The following is a 20115-nucleotide window of genomic DNA, read 5'->3' as shown; positions in this document are numbered from 1 at the left end:
TGGGGGAGCTGGCAAGAGGGGCACTGCTGCGATCAGCTCTGTGAATGCGGATGGTCTGGTTAAAGCTGACTTCAGGGGACCTGGGGCGGGCCTCCCAGACGGAGCTGATGTGCCCTGGGTGGTCGGAGGGGTTGCAGCACCCCTGGTGGACAGAAAGGGGAAAACAGCTTCCATAGTCAAACGCTGCGGAACAAAACTTGAGTGGGTTTGGGGAGCCTGCAGTGATTTGAAACTAACGTTGGTTGAGCACTGGCCATGTGCCAGTCCCATTCCAAGTGTCGTACTTCATCATCTCATGTGATCCCTACCACTGCCCTATGGGGTCTGCGCTCTTATCATTCCCATATGACAAATGAGAAAACTGAAGCTCAGAGGGATGCAGCCGCGGAAGCTGTGAACTACAGCCAGGCTGACTCCAGACCTGCTTTTCAGTCGCAGTGTCATACTGCTCTTGTGGTTTGGGGTGACCAGGGCCTGGAAGAGTTGGAGAGGGGAGAAGGATGAGGCCGAGGCTGGACAGAGGGGCTGAGTCTGGATGGGAGACTCGAAGCCTGCAGGGCTGCTGTGTCCGGATGGGGGAGCTGGGCTTCATCGTAGCAGTGGGCAGCACTCTTAGGGTGAGGAGGATGAGATCAGATGTTTTTCTGATAAGTCACTCTGGGGCCAGAAAGGGGGACAGGAACCATAGGGAGGGGGAGACTGAGGCAGGGCATGGGGGGAGGGCAAGAGGCCACCGCCACAGCAGAGGGCAGGAGTGTGAGGCTGGAGCAGCAGGGCTCCAGGCAGGGTCGGACCCCAGACACAGCTGACAGAGTCAGCAGGGTGGCTGGCAGGTGGGATGAGGGGGGGGAGCAAGCACACTTGCAGAGCAGGATGATGCTGTTTATTTCATTCATGCACAGAGCAAATTTTTATTGAGCATCTACTAAGTGCCAGGTCCTCGGCAAAGTGCTGAGAACACTTTGAGGGATGAAAGGTGAAATTGCTAGCCCAAGAAGCCCAGAAGGGAGGTGGCAAATGCTGGCAGACAAGAAAGGAGGGGGAGGCAAGATGATACATTTGGCTAAGGATGTACTGCGTCAGAGGGGCCAGGGGACAGCCAAGTGACAATGTCACGGAGCACTGGATGAAGGGTCTGGACTCTGGAGAGATATCAGATTTTAAAAATAAAGTCTTGAGCACAACTTGGTAGATGTACTGAAAATCATTGAATAATACACTCAAAATGAGTACATTTTTATGACATATAAATTTTACCTCAATAAGGCTTAAAATGCAATTAGGAGAAAACCCAACAGGTCCCGAAGTTTCTAGGAAGACATGAAACAGGGAGGGGAAGAATGTGCCAGTCAGAGGGCAGAGGGCAGAGGGCAGAGGGCAGAGGGCAGGCGTGAAAGCCTGGTGCTGGGGTGGACAGGGTGGACATGCGTAGCATGTGGCCCAATTCGGGGCAGCTTGGGAGGGATGGGAAGGAGACGTTGTCTCCCCCTCTCAGGCCCGCAGTCACGTTAGCGAGCACGGAGCCCCTGCGGGTGGTGAGGTAGCCTCTGCATCCCAGATCAAAGCAATCCTGCCTAACTCCAGGAGGGGAGATGCCATCTCATTTTACAGATGGGGAAGTGGAAGTTCAGAAAGGTTAAGCAAGCCACCCAAAGTCACACTGCCTTTTNCAGTCAGAGGGCAGAGGGCAGAGGGCAGAGGGCAGGCGTGAAAGCCTGGTGCTGGGGTGGACAGGGTGGACATGCGTAGCATGTGGCCCAATTCGGGGCAGCTTGGGAGGGATGGGAAGGAGACGTTGTCTCCCCCCTCAGGCCCGCAGTCACGTTAGCGAGCACGGAGCCCCTGCGGGTGGTGAGGTAGCCTCTGCAACCCAGATCAAAGCAATCCTGCCTAACTCCAGGAGGGGAGATGCCATCTCATTTTACAGATGGGGAAGTGGAAGTTCAGAAAGGTTAAGCAAGCCACCCACAGTCACACTGCCTTTTTAAAGGAGTAGAGTCTGTTGGGGCAGCTGGCTGCCAAGTTTGGGCTCTCAATGAACACTCCAGACCAAGTTTTGCCACAAACAACAAATGTCCCCATCCAAGCACAGGCAGGCAGCCACGGGTTGGGACCTGGGAGCCAACTGTTGGGAGACCTGGGGTTGAGATACTGGCGCTACGATAGCTCCATCTGCTGGTCACGATGTGAAGCTCAGCGGGTGGTGGAAAGGTGCGCCTTCCTGTGCCTGGCACACAGTTCTTCCTCTGTCCCTTTCCTCTGCGTTGTTTCCTCCCACCAGCCCTGAGAGGCCAGTAGGCAGGAATTATTGTCTGGCCTCAATTTGCCAGTGAGGAAATCAAGGCTCAGTAGAGGAGGACCCAGGATTCCAATCCATGTTCGTGAAATATTTGCCACATCCTGTCTGCCCCCAGTGTGGGCTCAGCCCCCAGTGTCCCCTATGGGAATCTTAGGGGCATCTAGGCCAAAGCCCTCCCTTTCTGACTCACAGATGAGGGAACAGCTTCTGGCAGGGGCTTAGCCTACCCAGAAGAGACTGTGTTGGGGTCCCTACGGGCAGCGTTTAGTTTGGGATCTGCCCCAGGTTATGCTGGGCACAAGCCCCTCCCCCCTCGGGAATCTCAGCCAGGCAGCGTTTGGGTTTGGGGAATGGCTGTCCTTTCTCCTTCTCCAACCCCTCTGGTGTTCTAGGTCTCAGATTAAGGAAGAAGGGAGGGTTTGAGAAAAAGAAAGGAAGCCCAGAGAGAAGGGGGGGACAGGTGGGCGGGAGCAGGGGAGGCAGGGCCAGAGTGAGGCCAAGGTAAATGTGAGTGACAATGACAGCTGAGCTCCCACTCCTGAGAGGTAGGCACTTTGCAGAGGTATCACCTTTAACCCTCTCGGTGACCCCAGAGGCAGGAAAGATGATTACCCCCATTTACAATTGAGGAGAGTATCAGAGTTTGAGTAGTATGCCCAAGGTCAAGTGACTATGAAGTTGGAATCTGAACCCAGGAAGTGTGACTCCCGGGAGGAAGAGATTCGTGAAAAGTAGAAAGGGACCATGGGATGCTGGAGCAGGCACTGGCTGGGAGAAGCAGCAAAGGGTCCTGGTGCCTGGGGCCATGTGTCTGTCCTTGTGTGTATGTACTGTGTATGTGAGGCAGGGTGGCTGAGTCTTGGGAACTATGGAAACAGCAGCTGCCCCAAGCCCCGTGAGTGCCCCCAGCCAACCCTGGCAACCTCAGCCAGACCCTCCCTCTGATGCAAATAATTCTAGAAAGGATACCCCTGCAATTATATTTCCTTTAGATAAACACCCAGAATGAAGTTACTGAGTCAAAAGGATGCACATTTTAAGGCTTTAGATTCCAAAATGCCCTGCAAAGAAAGTTAATGTTTATTGAAACTCCCATCAACAAATATATGAGTGCTCATTTTCCCACATCTTCCCCAATGTTGTTTGTATTTTTCTATTGTTTAAAAACCTGGAAGGTAAACAATTATATGTTGTTTTAATCTGTATGTCTTTGATTTTGAGAAATGTTGACTATTCTTTTTTGGTTTATTGGCCTGCTTGTGTATTAGCAGGACTTCTTACTGATTTGAAAGAAATCTTTGTATATGAAGATGAGGTAGCTGCAAAGTGAACTCTTGATTCCAGACCTGATTTGGGTATTGCCTCCTCCTCTTCCTGACCCTTCTAATCTCCATGGAGCTAGGAGAGAAATAATTTTCACTCAGCCCAGGAAGGCTTTTTATAGGAGAAATCTTCAGAAGATGGAAAACAAGAGATAGTGAGAGATTCCGGGTTTTGGTTTTTTTTTTTTAGAATTTTCCTCCCCAATCCACCCTTCCCTGATGCAACTGTGGAAAGGTTGTGTGTTCTCTTGCAGCCAGAATAACTGAGTCACACATCAGGACAGGGCGTGATCTTTCTGGCTCACTGGGTCCCCACCCAGCAATCTCCTCTCTTGAGCGGTACCGACACAGGTAAGACCCAGCTTACCGTCACCTCACAGGCCCTGAGTCACTGTCTCTGCTGCTCACCAGCTGTGCGCCCGAGCGTGAGTCCCTCAGCTTCTCTGTGCCTCCGCTCCCTCCTCAGCATGCCCCACAAAGGGCTGTTGTGCAGACTGGATGAGGTAATGTGCAAGACGCCCCGACACAGTGCCTGACGCCAGGTAGGCGCTCAAGAAACACTTGCCAACTTAGTAACTGGTAACTGCTTTTCTTTCGGGTTGTTCTTGTTTCATTGTGTGAATGTGCCCTTGTTAGTTTTCGGGGGGGGGTTGTTTGTTTGTTTGTTTGTTTTGTTCTTTAGGGAAAGAGTGACAGAAACATTGATTTCACTTATTCACCCATTCACTGGTTGCTTCTTGTGTGTGCCCTGACTAAGGACTGAACCTGCAACCTTGGTGTATGGGAACGACACTCTAACCAACTGAGCTACCTTGCCAGGGCCTGGGCTTGGTTTTGTTTGTTTTTTGGAAGATTTTACTTTATTTATTTTTAGAGAGAAGGGAAGGAAGGAAGGAAGGAAGAGAGGGAGAGAAACATCAATGCATGGTTGCCTCTCGTGTGCCCCCTACTGGGGACCTGGCCTGCAACCCAGGCATGTGCCCTGACTGGGAATCAAACCAGCGACCCTTTGGTTTGCAGGCCTGCACTCAATCCACTGAGCCACACCAGCCAGGGCTGTTTTTGTTTCTTAACTGAAAACTTATTGGACTTTCAGAAAAATAATAAACCAAACCTCTGCACTCCAACCTATGTGGGTTAGGAACTCCTGGTGACAAGGAACACAAATTAATGGGAGCTTAACAGAAAAGAAGGAAGTGGGGGAACTCATTTCAGAGACTCGGAGGCGTTGTACAGGTTCCAAGAGCCTGAAACTGGATTCTTCTCCCGGCTTCTCCCTGTGGGTCTGCTGTGCTCCTGTCACTCTGTTTCTCTCTCCCTCGCCCTAGACGGGCTTCCTCCACCAGAGCGGCCACCAACTTCTCCTGCTCCCAGTCACAGTATCAGCTGTGCCCAGAGACTCCTACACCCCCCAACCAGGTTCCTGCTGAAGAGATTGTGACTGGCCCAGACTCAGCCAGGCCCAATCAGATGTCCCTTAAATATATAATAAGCCGCTGTTGGAGGACAGATGAGCTGATCAAGGCTCCTCTCATAGGCAGGGGAAGGCTGCAGCTTGAGTTCTCTGAGAAACCGGGGAGGAGGCATCGAGAAATGAACTCAGAGCTCACAGAATTGACCCCGGAAGGTCGGAGCATGATCCTACCCTACCTAATCTCTGTCCACATTTTGTAAAGAAATAAAGTCAGAGGTACGTGGTTTGTCCAAGGCTTCCCAGTCAACCGGTGTCAAAGCTGGACCCAGAACCCAGGTCTCCAGGCACCGTGCTCAGTCCCAAGGTTCCAGAAGGCTAGACTTGACCTCCCCAAGAGCAGTGCTGTCTGGTGGAGCTCTCTGTTGATGGAAAGTAGGTTTTAAAAATAGCCAATTCATTTAAAATAATTAAAAAACTCCTTACCTATAACATATATATCACATTTTTGGTGTTTGAAAAGTATTTTCCAAAACAAAAAAATCTTAGAAGGGTGGCATTGTTTTACATTTTGCAGACATCTTTAATTTCTGGAGTGATAGACAGCTGGGTTCTCATGTCTGATTCTGTGTTCCGTCTGTTGCGACTTCACAGCATGTAGTCGCGAGTAAACACCACTGTGCTGCTGGTGAGACGATGAGGGGAAAAGGCAAATGTCTCAGCACTATTATGACCTTGCCGACTCTAAAGGGTCTCAGGGACCACCAGGGGTCCCCAGAATGTTATTTAACAACTGCCTGTCTAATGTATATTCTAAAGGAGGATGGACTTCGTAAAAGTTTCTGCAGAAGCAGAAGTCAGAACACCTGGCTTCTAGTCCTATCTGTTAATGACCTAACCATTTTTCCTGAGGAAGCCTCCGGGCCTCTGGTCTGTCCTGTCCTCCCCTCCACCCTCAGGGCCTAACACGGTGCTCTAACTGGAGCTGAGGTGACTGAATGCCCTGGATCTGAAAGGAGTTCAACTCACCCAGGGCCGCAGGGGGACATATCAGTCATATCTGCTGTTGAACATGGGTTAGTGGTTAAGAGCTTGAATTTTGGACTCCCATGCCTTAGGTTCCAATCCTGGCTCTGCTGCTTATTAGCTGTGTGATCTCAAGCTAGTCAGTTAATTTCTCTGTTACTTTATCTGAGAAATGGAGACAATAAAACTTCACTGAGTTGTTATGAGACTGAAAGAGAAAACCATGCACTGTGCTTACAACAGCACCAGATACGTGGTCAGCAGTGCTCACATGTTTGCCGCTGTTACTCTCTTGCAGGCTTGTTGACCCTGTGCCAGACCAACACTTTATCGTATGGCCTGAGTCACTGACTCTAAAACTTGCAATAATAAATTCTATTATTTTAAAAACTCAAAGATGAGCCCTGGCTGGCGTAGCTCAGTGGATTGAGTGCAGGCCTGCGAACCAGAGGATCGCAGTTCGATTCCCAGTCAGGGCACATGCCTGGGTTGCAGGCCAGTTCCCAGCAGGGGACGCACGAGAGGCAACCATACATTGATATTTCTCTCCCTCTCTCCTTCCCTTCCCCTCTAAATATAAATAAATAAAATCTTAAAAAAAAAAACCCTCAAAGATGCCCTGGCAGGTGTGGCTCAGTGGTTAAGCGCCAGCCTGCGCATCAAAGGATCACTGGTTTGATTCTCAGTCAGGGCACATGCTTGGGTTACGGGCCAGGTCCCCAGTTGGGGGTGTGTGAGAAGCAACCACATATTGATGTTTCAGCCCATCTCTTTCTCCCACTCTTACCTTCTCTAAAAAATAATATAAATAAAATCTTATATTAAATCTTTATAAGATTATAAAGATTATATAATCTTTAAAAGATTATATTTAATCTTTTTTTAAATCTTTTAAAAAAAAACCCTCAGAGACATCTCCACACATTGCCCTGTTGCCATCCCCCTTACTCTCAACTTACTGGGGAGCATTCTTCCTGGGCGATGGGCAGCTTTGGAAGCAGGGGTGACCCTGGGCTTCTCCCTCCTACTCCTGGCCCAGGTGGGCAAAGGCTCCTTCAAGTACATCTGGGCGCTGGACAGGCTGAAGGCAGAGCAGGAGCGTGGCATCACCATCAACATCTCCCTGTGGAAATTCCAGACCAAGAAATACGACATCACCAGCTTCAAGGCCCCTGATGACTTCCTTGAAAACATGATCACAAGTATCTGTCAGGCACTGCACCATCAGGGTGGCCTCAGCCCTGCTATGGGGATGGGCAGTGGGTGTCCCAGTTTGGATCTGAGCTGGGCCTTCTTTTCTTTGTCCCTCAGGCCAGGTGGACAGTGCTGTACCGATTGTGGCAAGCAGTGTAGATGAACTTGGGGCTGGCACCTCCATGAACGGGCAGACCCGTGAGCACGTACTGCAGGCCCACTCTCTGGGCGTGAAGCAGCTCGTCATGGTGGTCAACAAGATGGACACCACAGCCCTGGCTGGCGTAGCTCAGTGGATTGAGCGCAGGCCTGCGAACCAGAGGATTGAGGTTCTATTCCCAGTCAGGGCACATGCCTGGGTTGCAGGCCAGTTCCCAGCAGGGGATGCTTGAGACGTAACAATACATTGATATTTCTCTCCCTCTTTCCTTCTCTTCCCCTCTAAAGATAAATAAATAAAAAACCTTTAAAAAAAAAGATGGACATCACAGAGCCACCCTGTAGAGGCGAGTGCTTTGAGGAGATAGGAGGAGAAAACCTGTATCCAGAAGATACAATGCTGAGGCTGTCGCCTTCGCACCCATCTTGGGCTGGCATGGGGATAACATCCTAGAACCCAGCACCAAGGTGAGGGCTAACAGGGCCAGGCCTGGTGGCATGGACTTACCTATTCAAGTCGTTGAGCTTCTCTGAGCTTCTCTTAGTGCTTAGTCCCCGGGATTTACAGTGTGCTTATGGGCCAGTCACTGAATGACCCCCTCCCATGGGAAACCTGATTTGACCCCCATTTCACAGATGAACAAACAGAGGTAACTGAAAGCTACACAACTAGGAGGCAGAGAGGTGCACTGTCCAATGTGACAGCCAGTACGTGGCTATTTAAATTACTAAAATTAAATCAAATAATTTTAATTTCTTAGTTGTATTAGGTACATTTCAAATGCACAGCAACCGTATGTGGCTTCCATACTGACAGTGTGCTTACAGAATATTTCCATCACTGAAGGAAGTTCTAACAGGCAGTGCTGGCACGGTGCAGAATTCTAGCCAGCGCTCAAAGCATCTCAGCTGACCTACCTCTTTAGACAGGGTAGGCAGCGTGGGGGCAAAATAAACATGTCTAAGAAATACTCACTGTGCTTGCAGACCCCACGATCCAGTAGGGCTTACTACTTTGACAAGACTGTCTCCTTACCAGGGAAGTGTAGCTCTGGCCTCAGACCCGGCTTCAAGGCCCAGTTCCATGCCTCGCCCACAGAAGAGGGGTAGCTGAGGTATTAGCACTCCGGACCTCAGGGTTCACCTCCTGGGGTTGTGAGAATAACATGAGACTCCATCCACATGGGCATCTGTTCATCCACTAGTCAGTGCTCAAATGCCAACTGCTTTCACTTATTACATTTGCCTAAAGCCTACTTTTTCTTTATTTTTAAAAAATGTTTTACTTTTATTTGTTTTTAGAGGGAGGGGAAGGGAAGGAGAAAGGGAGAGAAACATTGACTGGTTTTGTTGCCTCTCGCACGCCCCCCCCCCCCCCCAACCCAGGACCTGGCCAGCGACCTAAGCACGTGCCTTGACCGGGAATTGAACCAGTGACTGTTCGGTTTGCAGAATGATGCCCAAGCCACTGAGCCACAGCAGTCAGGGCAAGCCTATGTTTTCTACAACTGACTTGAGGATTTTTAGCCTTTCCCCCATCAGGTACTTAGCTATTTTTTTCTTTTTTTAAAAATATATCCCAGTCAGGGCACATGCCTGGGTTGCAGGCCGGTTCCCAGTGCGGGACACATGAAAGGCAACCACACATTGATATTTCTCTCCCTCTCTCCTTCCCTTCCCCTCTCTCTGAAAATAAATAAATAAAATATTTAAAAATATATATATTTTATTGATTATGTTATTATAGTTGTCCCATTCCCCCCCTTCATTCCCCTCCACCCTGCACACCCCCTCCTACCCACATTCCCCCCCTCTTTAGTTCATGCCCATGTGTCATAAGTTCTTTAGCTTCCACATTTACCACGTTACTCTTGCCCTCCCCCTATCTTCTCCCCACTGTCTATGCTACTTACTCTCTGTACCTGCTCCCCCCCTCCCCCTCCCACTCCCCTGTTGCTAACCCTCCATGTGATCTCCATTTCTGTGGTTCTGTTCCTGTTCTAGTTGTTTGCTTAGTTTGCTTTTGTTTTAGGTGTGGTTGTTAATAACTGTGAGCTTGCTGTCTTTTTACTGTTCATATTTTTTATCTTCTTTTTCTCAGATAAGTCCCTTTAACATTTCATATAATAAGGGCTTGGTGACGGTGAACTCCTTGAACTTGACCTTATCTGAGAAGTATTCTGTCTGCCCTTCCATTCTAAATGAAAGCTTTGCTGGATAGAGCAATCTTGGCTGTAGGTCCTTGCATTTCATGACTTGGAATACTTCTTTCCAGCCCCTTCTTGCCTGTATGGTCTCTTTTGAGAAATCAGCTGGCAGTCTGATGGGAACTCCTGTGTAGGTGACTGTCCCCTTGTCTCTTGCTGCTTCTAGAACTCTCTCCTTCATTTTAATCTTGATTAATGTATTCTGGTGTGCCTTGGTGTGTTCCTCCTTGGGTCCACCTTCTTTGCCACTCTCTGAGCTTCCTGGACTTCCTGGAAGTCTATTTCCTTTGCCAGACTGGGGAAGTTCTCCTTTATTATTTGTTCAAATAACTTTTCCACCTGTTGCTCTTCCTCTTCCCCTTCTGGTACCCTATAATTTGGATGTTGGAACATTTAAAGATGTCCTGGAGGTTCCTAAGCCTCTCCTCATGTTTTTGAATTGTTGTTTCTTCATTCTTTTCTGTTTGGTTGTTTCTTCCTTCTGGTCCACTCCCTTGATTTGAGTCCCAGTTTTCTTCCCATCACTGTTGGTTCCCTGTGCATTTTCCTTCATTTCACTTAGTGTAGCCTTCATTTTTTCATCTCATTTGCGCCCCAAATCTACCAGTTGTTAGCATCCTGATCACCGGTATTTTGAACCGTGCATCTGAAAGGTTGGCTATCTCTTGGTTGCTTAGATCTATTGGCTCTGGGGCTTTGAGGTGTTCTTATGTTTGAGCCATTTTATTTTTTTGGTCTGGTCGTACCTGTTACAAATTGAGCAGCAAGCCTTAGGTGTTCACCAGGGCAGGCAACTCAGTTGCTGGGTTGTGATGCTGTATGTGGGGGCGGGTCAGAGAGGGAACAATGGCACTTGCTCAGCTGTCTCTTGGGTTTCAATCCCCTCTGTTGCTTCCCACAAGCAAACTGGGCCCTTCTGATGCTGATTCCCGGATGGGTGGGCTTGTGTACGTTCTAGGACCCTGTGGGTCTCTCCAACAAACTCTCCTGTGAAGCTGAGAGTCTCTCCCGGCACCTGAACCCCCACAAGTGTTTTCAATTGGTGCTTTTAGGCTTTATCTCCCTGGTGCTGGGGTCCTGGGTTGCATGATCTGTCTCACTGCCCGTTTTCATCTGGTTTATCTGTGCCGAATGTGTGACTGTGGTCAGCCAGCCGCCTTGTACACCTCACTGGGTCTGCTCGTTGCCACCCTGTGCCTGGGGTCTGCCAGCCACCGCTTTTTCCTGCTGCAACCCCTCTCCACAGGCCGCCGACGCCACCCCTCTTACTGGTCTGGATGAATGGTTGTTGGACTTCTGTACAGTTCAATTTTCTGTCAGTTCTGGGTTTGGTTTTTTTTTGTTCCTAAATAGTGTTGTCCTTAATTTGGGTTGTGCGAGGAGGCACAGTGTGTCTACCTATGCCCCCATCTTGGCCGGAAATCTCCAGCTATCTTTTTCTCATCATAAAAGTAATTAACATGTTCAAATGAGCAATTCATGTAGCTACCAAGCATAAACTGCAACCTACGGCTTACAGATAACCTGCTTTTCACACAGCTCTTTCTAGGTCATCACCTTAGGACTCACAGCTATGCATAACACTTTTTAGTTTTAAAATCTTCCTTGCCATTAAAACATGTTGAATAGTTACTGAGTGTTTTGTATTGCATCTCTCAGAGGTATAGTAGTTTGTTTAGCCATATTTCTTATTAAATAAAAGCAACGATTAACAACTTGCAAAATCATTTGCCAGACCCCAGACTAAGCACTTTAATATACATGACCCCATGAAGAAGACCTTTTATTGCATGTAAAATGAGAAAATTGGCCCTTGCTGGTGTAGCTCAGTGGATTGAGCCTAGGCCTGTGAAGCAAAGGGTCGCCGGTTCGATTCCCAGTCAGGGCATATGCCTGGGTTGCAGGCCAGGTCCCCAGTAGGAGACAAAGGAGAGGCAACCACACATTGCTGTTTCTCTCCCACTCTTTCTCCTTCCCATCCCCCTTCTCTAAAAATAAATAAATAAAATAAAATAAAAAATAGAAAATTGGGCCACAGCACATGGATAAGTAATAGCTCAAGGCCACCTACTTTTAAGGATGTTGTTTCTAATTTTATTAAGAACTACCATAAGCCTCTTGGTGAATATATCTGCATGTGTCCCCAATTTAATTAAAATCAGTTCCTGACAAAACAAAGGGTAGGAGTTATTTTGGACTGTTCTGACGCATACCGCCCAACTGTCCTTGAGAAAGATTAGAACTGCCATTGGCAGTGTTCAGTGGGATGGACTTTGCGCGTTTGCACACTGGGCACTGTCCTTGGTGCTGAGGGTGCTGGCAGTGACTGAGACACAGTTCTGTCTAGGGAGGGAGTATGAGACATAATACAGCAAAAAATGACAGGTGCTAAGAAAAAGCTAAGGAAAGGTGAAGGGACATGCATGATACGAGTGAGTTACTTTATATCAGGTGGTCACGGGGGACTTCTCTATAATGTTGGAGTGGGAACCTGAAGCTTTGCTGCCCATTTCCCCACACCCTAAGTATCGTCACATATTTCAGCTAATGAGATAAAGGGACTTTATTTTTACGTCCTTCTGAGAATTCATTAAGCAGCTACTATGTTCTAGATGCTAAAAAGAAAATAAAGCATCCAGTCAGTGGACTAGATAGATTTAGGGTTTAGACTCAGCTCTTAAGGAATACCTGTGACACTGGAGACCTCAGTTTCCTTCTCTGTAAGATGGAGATGATGCTGACCTCACAGGCTTACGCAGGCCTCTGAGTTAGCCAGTGAGTTGCCAAGTTCATCAAACTAATGGAAGAACTCATCCTCACTAATGAGGTTGGTGTTTCAGTGGGGAATTTCCCTCATTATGAACTTCCAGCTTGGGCCTTGGGCAAACCTAATTCTTTTTTGAAAAAGATTTTATTTATTTATTTATTTTTAGAGAGGGGGGAGAGGAGGAAGAGAGGGAGAGAAACATGATGTGTGAGAGAAACATCAACCAGTGGCCCCTCACTTCTAACTGGAGACCTGGCCCACAACCCAGGCATGTGCCCTGACCGGGATTCGAACCCATGACCTTTCAGTTTGCAGGACAAAGCCCAACCCACTGAGTCACACCAGTTAGGGCTGGGCAACCCACTTCCAACCCTCAATTATCTCCTCTGTAAAAAGAAGATATATTATTTTTTCTTACAAGTTTGAATTATTTATATAAAAATGCTTATTAATTTTTCCCCAAAGCCTCCTGTCATTCTCCCAGACTGCACTTTGGAGGATGAGCTCTGTTTCATCTTGCTATGGGACATGTTTCCCTCAAATTGTTTCCTTAACTTCACTCTGACAATTTCAGAGTGACAGAGAAGTTGCACGAAGTCCCATGTATACTTCACTTAGACTCCCTAAATCTTAAATTGACCACATTTGCTTCATCCTTAACCCTCTAAAATATTTTTTCTGAACCGTTTGAGAGTAATCTGCGAGATGATGCCCCTTTACCCCCAAATTGAATGCGTATTTCTTAAACCCAAGGACACTCTCTTACAGAGCCAAGGTTAAATAATCAGGATGAGAGCATTAAATTAGCACGGGTACATTTCTGAAGCCTGTAGACATTACTCAGATTTCGTCAATTATCCCACTAACATGCTTTACAGCAAAAGAAAATCCAGGATCCTGTGTCGCATTCAGTTGTCTCTTATGGCAAGTTTTGCAGCAGCCCCTCCCCTGGCTCTGCTCCCTCCTAGAGACCAGGCGGAGGGCCTGGCTCCGGCTCCGGGGGAGCCAGTGGCCGCTAGAAGGAGGAGGATGGAAGGAGAGGCCTTTCCCCTCTGCCCTCCTCCATCAGACCAGCTTGCCCTTTTGTCCGGAAGGATGAAACAGCCTAGGAGCCTCCACCTCCCTTCTAGCAATGGGATAAGGGAATTGTGGCAGAAGAAAGCGGCTTGGCTCCTTTTCCACCAAAGTCCTGTATGTTCTTTCCCACCGGTTCCTGTGAAAGGAACTGGACGGCTCAAGGTCAGCGTGGGCCCGGAACGTGGATCCTGGCGCCCCCTTGGGTCCTGCTGCTAAGGCTTTAGTGTAAATCAGGGAGCCCAATGACTGTCTGGATGGGAGTCCCCGTCTGTCAGAGACGAATCTGCAAGTGGTCTCAGTGCCTGCAGGATGGCCCTGTCTTAATTATATACCATGTCCAATACTTTAGGGGGGTTGTGTGGATACGGTGGGTTTATATTAACAAGAGTAACCACTTATTGTGGACTTACTATGTACTCTATCTACACAATTACTTCATTTAATTTTCACAATCTCACGCACCCATTTTAAAGATAAGGAAAACTGAGGTTGAACGGTGTAATTCGTACCCTTCCCCAGGTTATACAGCTATTAGCTAACCCAGACAGGACCGCATCTGTCTGTCTTCACAGCTCAGGCTCAAGCCACTCTGTTCTAATTGGATAAATGCCATTTGTTTACACTTAGGGAGTAAACTACTTGTTTATAATTTACATAATTGATTTAATGTAGTTCTGGCACTGCCATCACGCAAGACTCAACAGTAGGTCCGGAGACCCGGCGGCGAGAGGGGGAGGGTTCGGAAGCTCAAGTAAAGCCCAGTCTGAGGGCTTTAAAACCTACTTTGGGGAAACCCAAGTCCGGTCCGCCGGCCAGCGTCGCTTGCAGTTGCTAGCAGCGTCCACCGCCGGGAAGGCGACGCTGCGCCGCGCCAGTCGCGCCTTTCCGCCCCTTCCTCGCCTCTCTGGTTCGCTTGGGGGAAGAGCCCGCCTCCTGTCCCATAAGGCCCTGGTCCGGAAACGTCACTGCCTCTTCCTGTCTCTCGTCATGGCGGTGAGTGTCTGAGCCCTTGGCCAGCGCCCTTTCATCCGCCTCCATCCACGGCCGGCCGGGCGTCCGAGGGGTCCCTCGTCCGCGGCCCTGGGAGCACGGAGCCCTCGGTATTGGCCGTGCTGCAGCTCCAGAGCTGGGAGCCGAGAGCGGGCCGAGAGCGCCGAACCGGCCTTTTCACCCCTCACCTACCCTTCTAGGAGCGGGCCCGGAGCAGCCTCCCGGGAGGCTCACAAACACGGGCCCGTAGGCTGCCGCGAGAGCAGGCTCGAGAGAATGGGTCCGCGCCACGGGGTCCGGACCTGGGTCCGGTCCTGGGGACGTGAGATTTGGCTGGTGCTAGGGAACCTCAGCCGGGACCTCTGCTAAGGGAGGGGGACGGCCTTTTGCTGCAGCCTGGGAGCTGCTTCGGAACGGGCCGGGGACCTGGTGCCACAACCACGTGTTTCCTTCTCCGCCCTCATCAATTCTATTTTTCTCCCATCGGCCTTATAATGGGGCGCTCCCTGTCACCCTCCACGTTGAGCCCCGTGGGGCTCACCCTCAGTGTTTGTTGTATGTAACCTTGCACTCGGTACCTGCTGTGAGTTGCTGTTCACTCATTCCGTGCGTGGAGGAAGACACTAGATCCTGAGCTGTCTTCCTCCATACCTCCCCGGGGAAACACAGTGACACTAAATTTCTAGGGCTTTCGGTACGATTTGAGATGAGCAGAAATAAATATGCACAGCATAAAAGCACCGGGCTTGCAGCCGTGGCGGGTTGAGTGTGCTGACCGCGCTGCTTCCCGGTTACAGCAGGATCAAGGCGAGAAGGAGAACCCCATGCGCGAACTGCGCATCCGCAAGCTCTGTCTCAACATCTGCGTGGGGGAGAGTGGAGACAGACTGACCAGGGCAGCCAAGGTGCTGGAGCAGCTCACGGGCCAGACCCCTGTGTTCTCCAAAGGTAAGTGGCAGGCAGGAAGGGGGCTGGAGGCGTGGCACGCCTGGGTGTGTCTCTCAAGTCTGTTAAGTGCCTGTTTTGACACTGACAGTTGACATCCCTTAAAAGCATTGTCTTCCTGAGCTGCCCAAGAAGTATCTTCCTTTTAGGATTGCTTGTGGCATTGGAGTACAGGTTTTACGTGAGCAGAGAGGAAGACTGGCCCAAGCAAAGATTTTCCAAGTTAGGGATGACACAGAGTGGAAATGCTGGGGAAGCAGCGAGTGCTAGTGGGCCTGATTAGCAGGTAGCGCTATCTAGGCTGCGTGAGAACGGGTAAAGTTGTGTTGCTTTAGGGTAGTGGGATATGGCAAGTCCTTGGGGCCAAATCCCGCCTCGCATTACCAACTGTGATCTTAACGCAGGTGAGCCTCAAAACCTTGTCCGTTAAACAGGGATGGCAGTACAGTAAGGTGTTAGTGAACATCAGCTACTGTTATTCTCAAGTTTCATTTTTCTGTAGACACAGTGATCATCTTCCTTTCTAGGGGCCTATTCTGGTTGTGAACTTGCCCTTCCTTAGACTTTGACATTATGACTGTGCTCTTAATTCCGTAAATATGGCTGAATGACTTGGAAGTTGGGCTGGGGGGGGAAAAATCTGTTTTCTGTTACAGGTGAAACCAATTCAGAGATGAGGGTGACACTGGTTAGAACACCCCCATTTAGAGTGTGGCTAGGTTCTTACTACCTCTTCGGAGTTGTGGAGATGGTGTTCTGGGCAGTAGGCGGTGGGGGTGTGGCAACACCTGACTCCTTGCCACCCTCTGCCTGCAGCCAGGTACACCGTCAGGTCCTTCGGCATCAGGAGAAATGAAAAGATCGCAGTGCACTGCACCGTCCGTGGGGCCAAGGCAGAGGAGATCCTGGAGAAAGGTCTGAAGGTGAGGCTGCTCCCGTCAAGGGCTGATGCTGAGGAGCACGAGCTTAACACATGCAGATACTTGTAGTGGCTTTAGTTACGAGAGTGTACTGTGTGTTTCTGAGGTATAATTGACATGTAACGTGTTAGCTTCATCACACACGGTGTGATGACATTTGCATACACTGAAATGATCACGATAAACTTAATTAGTTACTATCTTAGTTACTATCTGTCACTGTATAAAATTAAAAAGTATTTTTTGTGATGAGAAAACTTTTAAGATTTTTCTATTAGCAACTTTGAAATGCGCAACACGATATCATTAACTGTAGTCACTGTGTGTGTTACATCCCCATGACTGACTTACTCCACCACTGGAAGTTTGTATCTTTTGACACCCCCCCATTTTGCCCCCCTCACTGGCAACCACAAATCTGTTTTTTGTTATCTGGGCGTTTTGTGGTTTTTTAAAGATTCCCCGTATAAGTGAAATCATGGTGTTTCACTGAGCGTAACACCCTCAAGGTCCACAGCATTATTGCAGATGGCAAGATTTCATTCTTTTTTTAATGGCTGAGTAGTATTCCATTGTGTGTACATGAGAATATATGCCACATAATTATCCATTCACCCATCACTGCACACTTAGGTTGTTTCCATATCCTGGCTGTTGTAAATGATGCTACAGTAAACATGAGGTTGCGTGTGCCTTTCCATTTTGGGGGGGAACCTCCATGCTGTTTTTTCGCGGTAGCTGCACTTGTATACATTCCCACCAACAGTGCACAAGGGTTTCCTTTCCTCCACATCCTGACAACACCTGCTGTCTCTTTTGTTAGTAGCCATTCTGGCTGGTGCAAGGTGCTGCCCCGTTGTGGTCTTGATTTACTTTTCCCTGATGGTTAGTGATGTTGAGCCTCTTTCCACATCCCAGTTGGCCGTCCGTGTGTGTATGTCCGAACTGCCAAGGGCTCTTCCTTAGAGAAGTTTAACCCTGCATCTGACAGGGTGCAACTGTGCTCTTCGATGCTTTCTCTGGGTTTTGCCCTGCACTTAGAAAGTTGGGAAAGCTCTGTGAAGTCCACAGCTGGGATTTGGTGTAGTGGGAAGCTGGTTTTGTTTCCGGCCAGACTGCATTGACCTGTATTTCTGGGGTGCTAAGTGCTGCAGGCTAAGCTGGTTCTTTTGGGGGGTTTGCATTGACAAGGGGTGTGATTGCTGCCTTTATCTCCTCAGGTGCGGGAATATGAGTTACGAAAAAATAACTTCTCGGACACTGGAAACTTTGGTTTCGGGATCCAGGAACACATCGATCTGGGGATCAAATATGACCCAAGTATCGGTATCTACGGCCTGGACTTCTATGTGGTATGAATACTTACTGTTTTCCACTCTGCGTGTGCGAGGGGCGTGGAATGGTGCTCCTTTATTTCACATGTGGTGTTTTGATGTCAGATGTTGAATTGAAGCTCTGAGTGCTGTCTGCCTTGGTCTTTCCCTTTGGAAGATGTGCCTTGTTTGTGACGTGCGTAGGGATGCAGCACAGAGCTAGATAGACAAGATCACTGCTGTCATGAAGCTCAGACACTAGGATCTAGCAAACACTGGGCTTGAGAGTAGGTGAAGAAACTGTTTAGTCCAGCCAGGGAACTGAAAATTTGAACAATAGTGTTGGGCACTTCATCTGGCTGCACTGAGGCGCTCTCGGGCTCCTCTGGGCTCCCTGGGCGGGGCTTTCATTCTTAGGGTGGGCTTGGTGATGTGGCTCGTTTGTATTAGGTGGGGGTTTCAGTGTAGGGACGACCATGTGTGTGACTGCAGTGCTTGGCTCCAACCATCAAACTAAATAGCAAAAACCAGAAGACTTGAATGACGGCAGCACCCTCGTTAGATTTGAATATCTGAACAGTGATGAGAGTTCAGTGCTCACTGGGAGTCTGGGAACAGCAAACCTAATTCGAGGACTTTTAAGCTGAAGCAGGAGTGTTTGTGCTTCTCAGAGTTTTAAGTTTTCTACAATGCTCATGTAGTAAGATTGTTCTTAGTACTACTTTTAAGAATAAAAGCGCTTTGGAGATTGGGAAGCAGCAGTGGTGAGTCCTTAGCTACCGCTGGAAGTTAGGTAGGGAAGCGGGTGGTGTGGCAAGTTCCCGCCTGCAAAGCACACCTACGGGATAATGACGTGTCGTCCAGGATGCTGGTAACAGTTCCATCAGACCCTGAGGTCAAGGGTCCAGAATTCACTGGGCCACCAATGACTCTTGAAGATTGGCCTCTCCTGTGTGTGAGTCTTGTCTGTCTGCTCTTGACTCTGAGCTGGCTAGGTGACTCTTGGTTATTCCTGGGACAGGTGCTGGGTAGGCCAGGTTTCAGCATCGCAGACAAGAAACGCAGGACAGGCTGCATTGGGGCCAAACACAGGATCAGCAAAGAGGAGGCCATGCGCTGGTTCCAACAGAAGGTAACACTGGTTTATCTCAGGCGAAATGATGGAATGTGGGGAGTGGAGTTGGGGCTTGGGGGTACAGAATCTATGGCCATTTGGTGGGTAGCTTCTTTGAAGATAGAATATTTGGGCAGCTTGGCAACCCTTCCAGGGTTAATGGTTTAAAAGAACACCCCAAATCAGCCTTTTCCCACCCCAGTGAGTGCTTGGTAGCTCAAAGGGGGGAAATACAGCTTTAACAAGAGCCCCCCTTTTCTTAGTTTATAGTGCAGCTAAGCACAGTATAGCAGTTGTTAAAATTGGCCGGCTTCCTGTAGTCCAGAATGGGTATGGGATTCAGAGCCAAGTTCACGTATCAGATTTAAAATCTCAAACAAAGCATTAGCCAGTGCTTCAATCTTTGCTGTTGCCTCCTGTCCTGAAAAAAAAAATATCTCTTCTCTTTCAGTATGATGGAATCATCCTGCCTGGCAAATAAATTCCTGTTTCTATCCAAAAGATCAATAAAATGTCTTCGGTAAAATGTACATTGTTGTGTGTGTTCTGTGAAAGGAGCCTGGCCATATTCAAGTCCTTGGACTTCAAACGACTTAAAGCTTCGATGGGAATAGCTGGTAACAACCCCGTCTTCCTCTGAGTGGCTGCCCATGTTTCCTGGCAGACGTAAGCCCGAGCTTCGCGCATTGCCCGTGCCGGCCACACCCTAGTTGATAGGCTGTGGTGCTGTAGGCATTGGAAGTGGGTTTTAGTGGGGAAGGTTTGGCTGGGGCTGGGATTAGAGCCTTGGCCCCCACATTCCTGGAGGTTCCCCTTTACTCCCATTCTGTTCTTCACTGGAGGTTTTACTAACACTGGTGTCTGGTGAAGGGACCCCAGGCTTTGGTGTGATGCTTGGGGTTAGCTTTTGGGTTAGCTGTTCACTCAGTTTTCCTTTAAAACGAGTCTGTCATGCTGTTGAGGGGCCAGGTAAGTGTAGGAGGGGGTGGTCTTCGAGGCGCATTGCCTGGGCTCGATTTCCCGCCCTGTCTGTCGGACGTGTTAGCCTAGAGCAAGTTGACCTGTCGGCCTCGGTTTACCTGTATCAGGGAGGCAGCAGTAACAGCAGCGTCCCCAGAGGGGTCCAGACTCACACCAGGTGCATAGTGTTCCAGAGGGTGAGTTTTGTGTGTTGGTGTTGGAGAAACGCTGCTTAACCGGCGGGCCGCCGCTCCCCCAGCCCCTCTGCACATTTCCAGGTCACTGAAGCAGTGACGTTCAGAGCTACTACTTCTCTGACCACAGGCACAGTACTTGGCCGGTGGTTCACGGTGTCACTCTTGGGTTACATGTGAGCATGTGTGCATTCTGTTTAATAACCTCCATTGGGAC

The 20115-nt window shown here is 49.0% G+C and overlaps 1 protein-coding gene and 1 long non-coding RNA gene across 2 annotated transcripts; one reads left to right on the top strand and one right to left on the bottom strand.

Moving 5' to 3' along the window:
• Positions 1-430: 430 nt before the first annotated feature.
• Positions 431-5504, bottom strand: LOC118977826 (uncharacterized). Its single transcript, XR_005064614.1, has 2 exons — positions 5267-5504; positions 431-474 (listed from the first exon to the last, which is right to left on the bottom strand). It is a non-coding gene; the product is annotated as an uncharacterized LOC118977826 (long non-coding RNA).
• Positions 5505-14379: 8875 nt separating this feature from the next.
• Positions 14380-19274, top strand: RPL11 (ribosomal protein L11). The gene is made up of 6 exons (XM_037032989.1): positions 14380-14455; positions 15250-15400; positions 16214-16320; positions 17538-17669; positions 18652-18762; positions 19196-19274. Exons 1-6 carry the CDS (start codon positions 14450-14452, stop codon positions 19223-19225), a joined length of 537 nt encoding a protein of 178 aa, XP_036888884.1. The 5' UTR covers positions 14380-14449; the 3' UTR covers positions 19226-19274.
• Positions 19275-20115: the final 841 nt, after the last annotated feature.

This window comes from Sturnira hondurensis, unplaced genomic scaffold (assembly GCF_014824575.4).
Source record: "Sturnira hondurensis isolate 20B ecotype Veracruz unplaced genomic scaffold, ASM1482457v3 Scaffold0021555, whole genome shotgun sequence".
NCBI classification, from domain to species: domain Eukaryota; kingdom Metazoa; phylum Chordata; class Mammalia; order Chiroptera; family Phyllostomidae; genus Sturnira; species Sturnira hondurensis.
This window is presented reverse-complemented; position numbering and strand designations above follow the sequence as displayed.

What these genes read in the sequence shown, in the direction of transcription:
- RPL11 (XM_037032989.1), top strand. An exon ending in GACCCCTGTGTTCTCCAAAG is followed by an intron (nt 15,401 to 16,213) that starts GTAAGTGGCAGG and finishes CTCTGCCTGCAG; the next exon opens with CCAGGTACACCGTCAGGTCC. An exon ending in TCCTGGAGAAAGGTCTGAAG is followed by an intron (nt 16,321 to 17,537) that starts GTGAGGCTGCTC and finishes TTATCTCCTCAG; the next exon opens with GTGCGGGAATATGAGTTACG.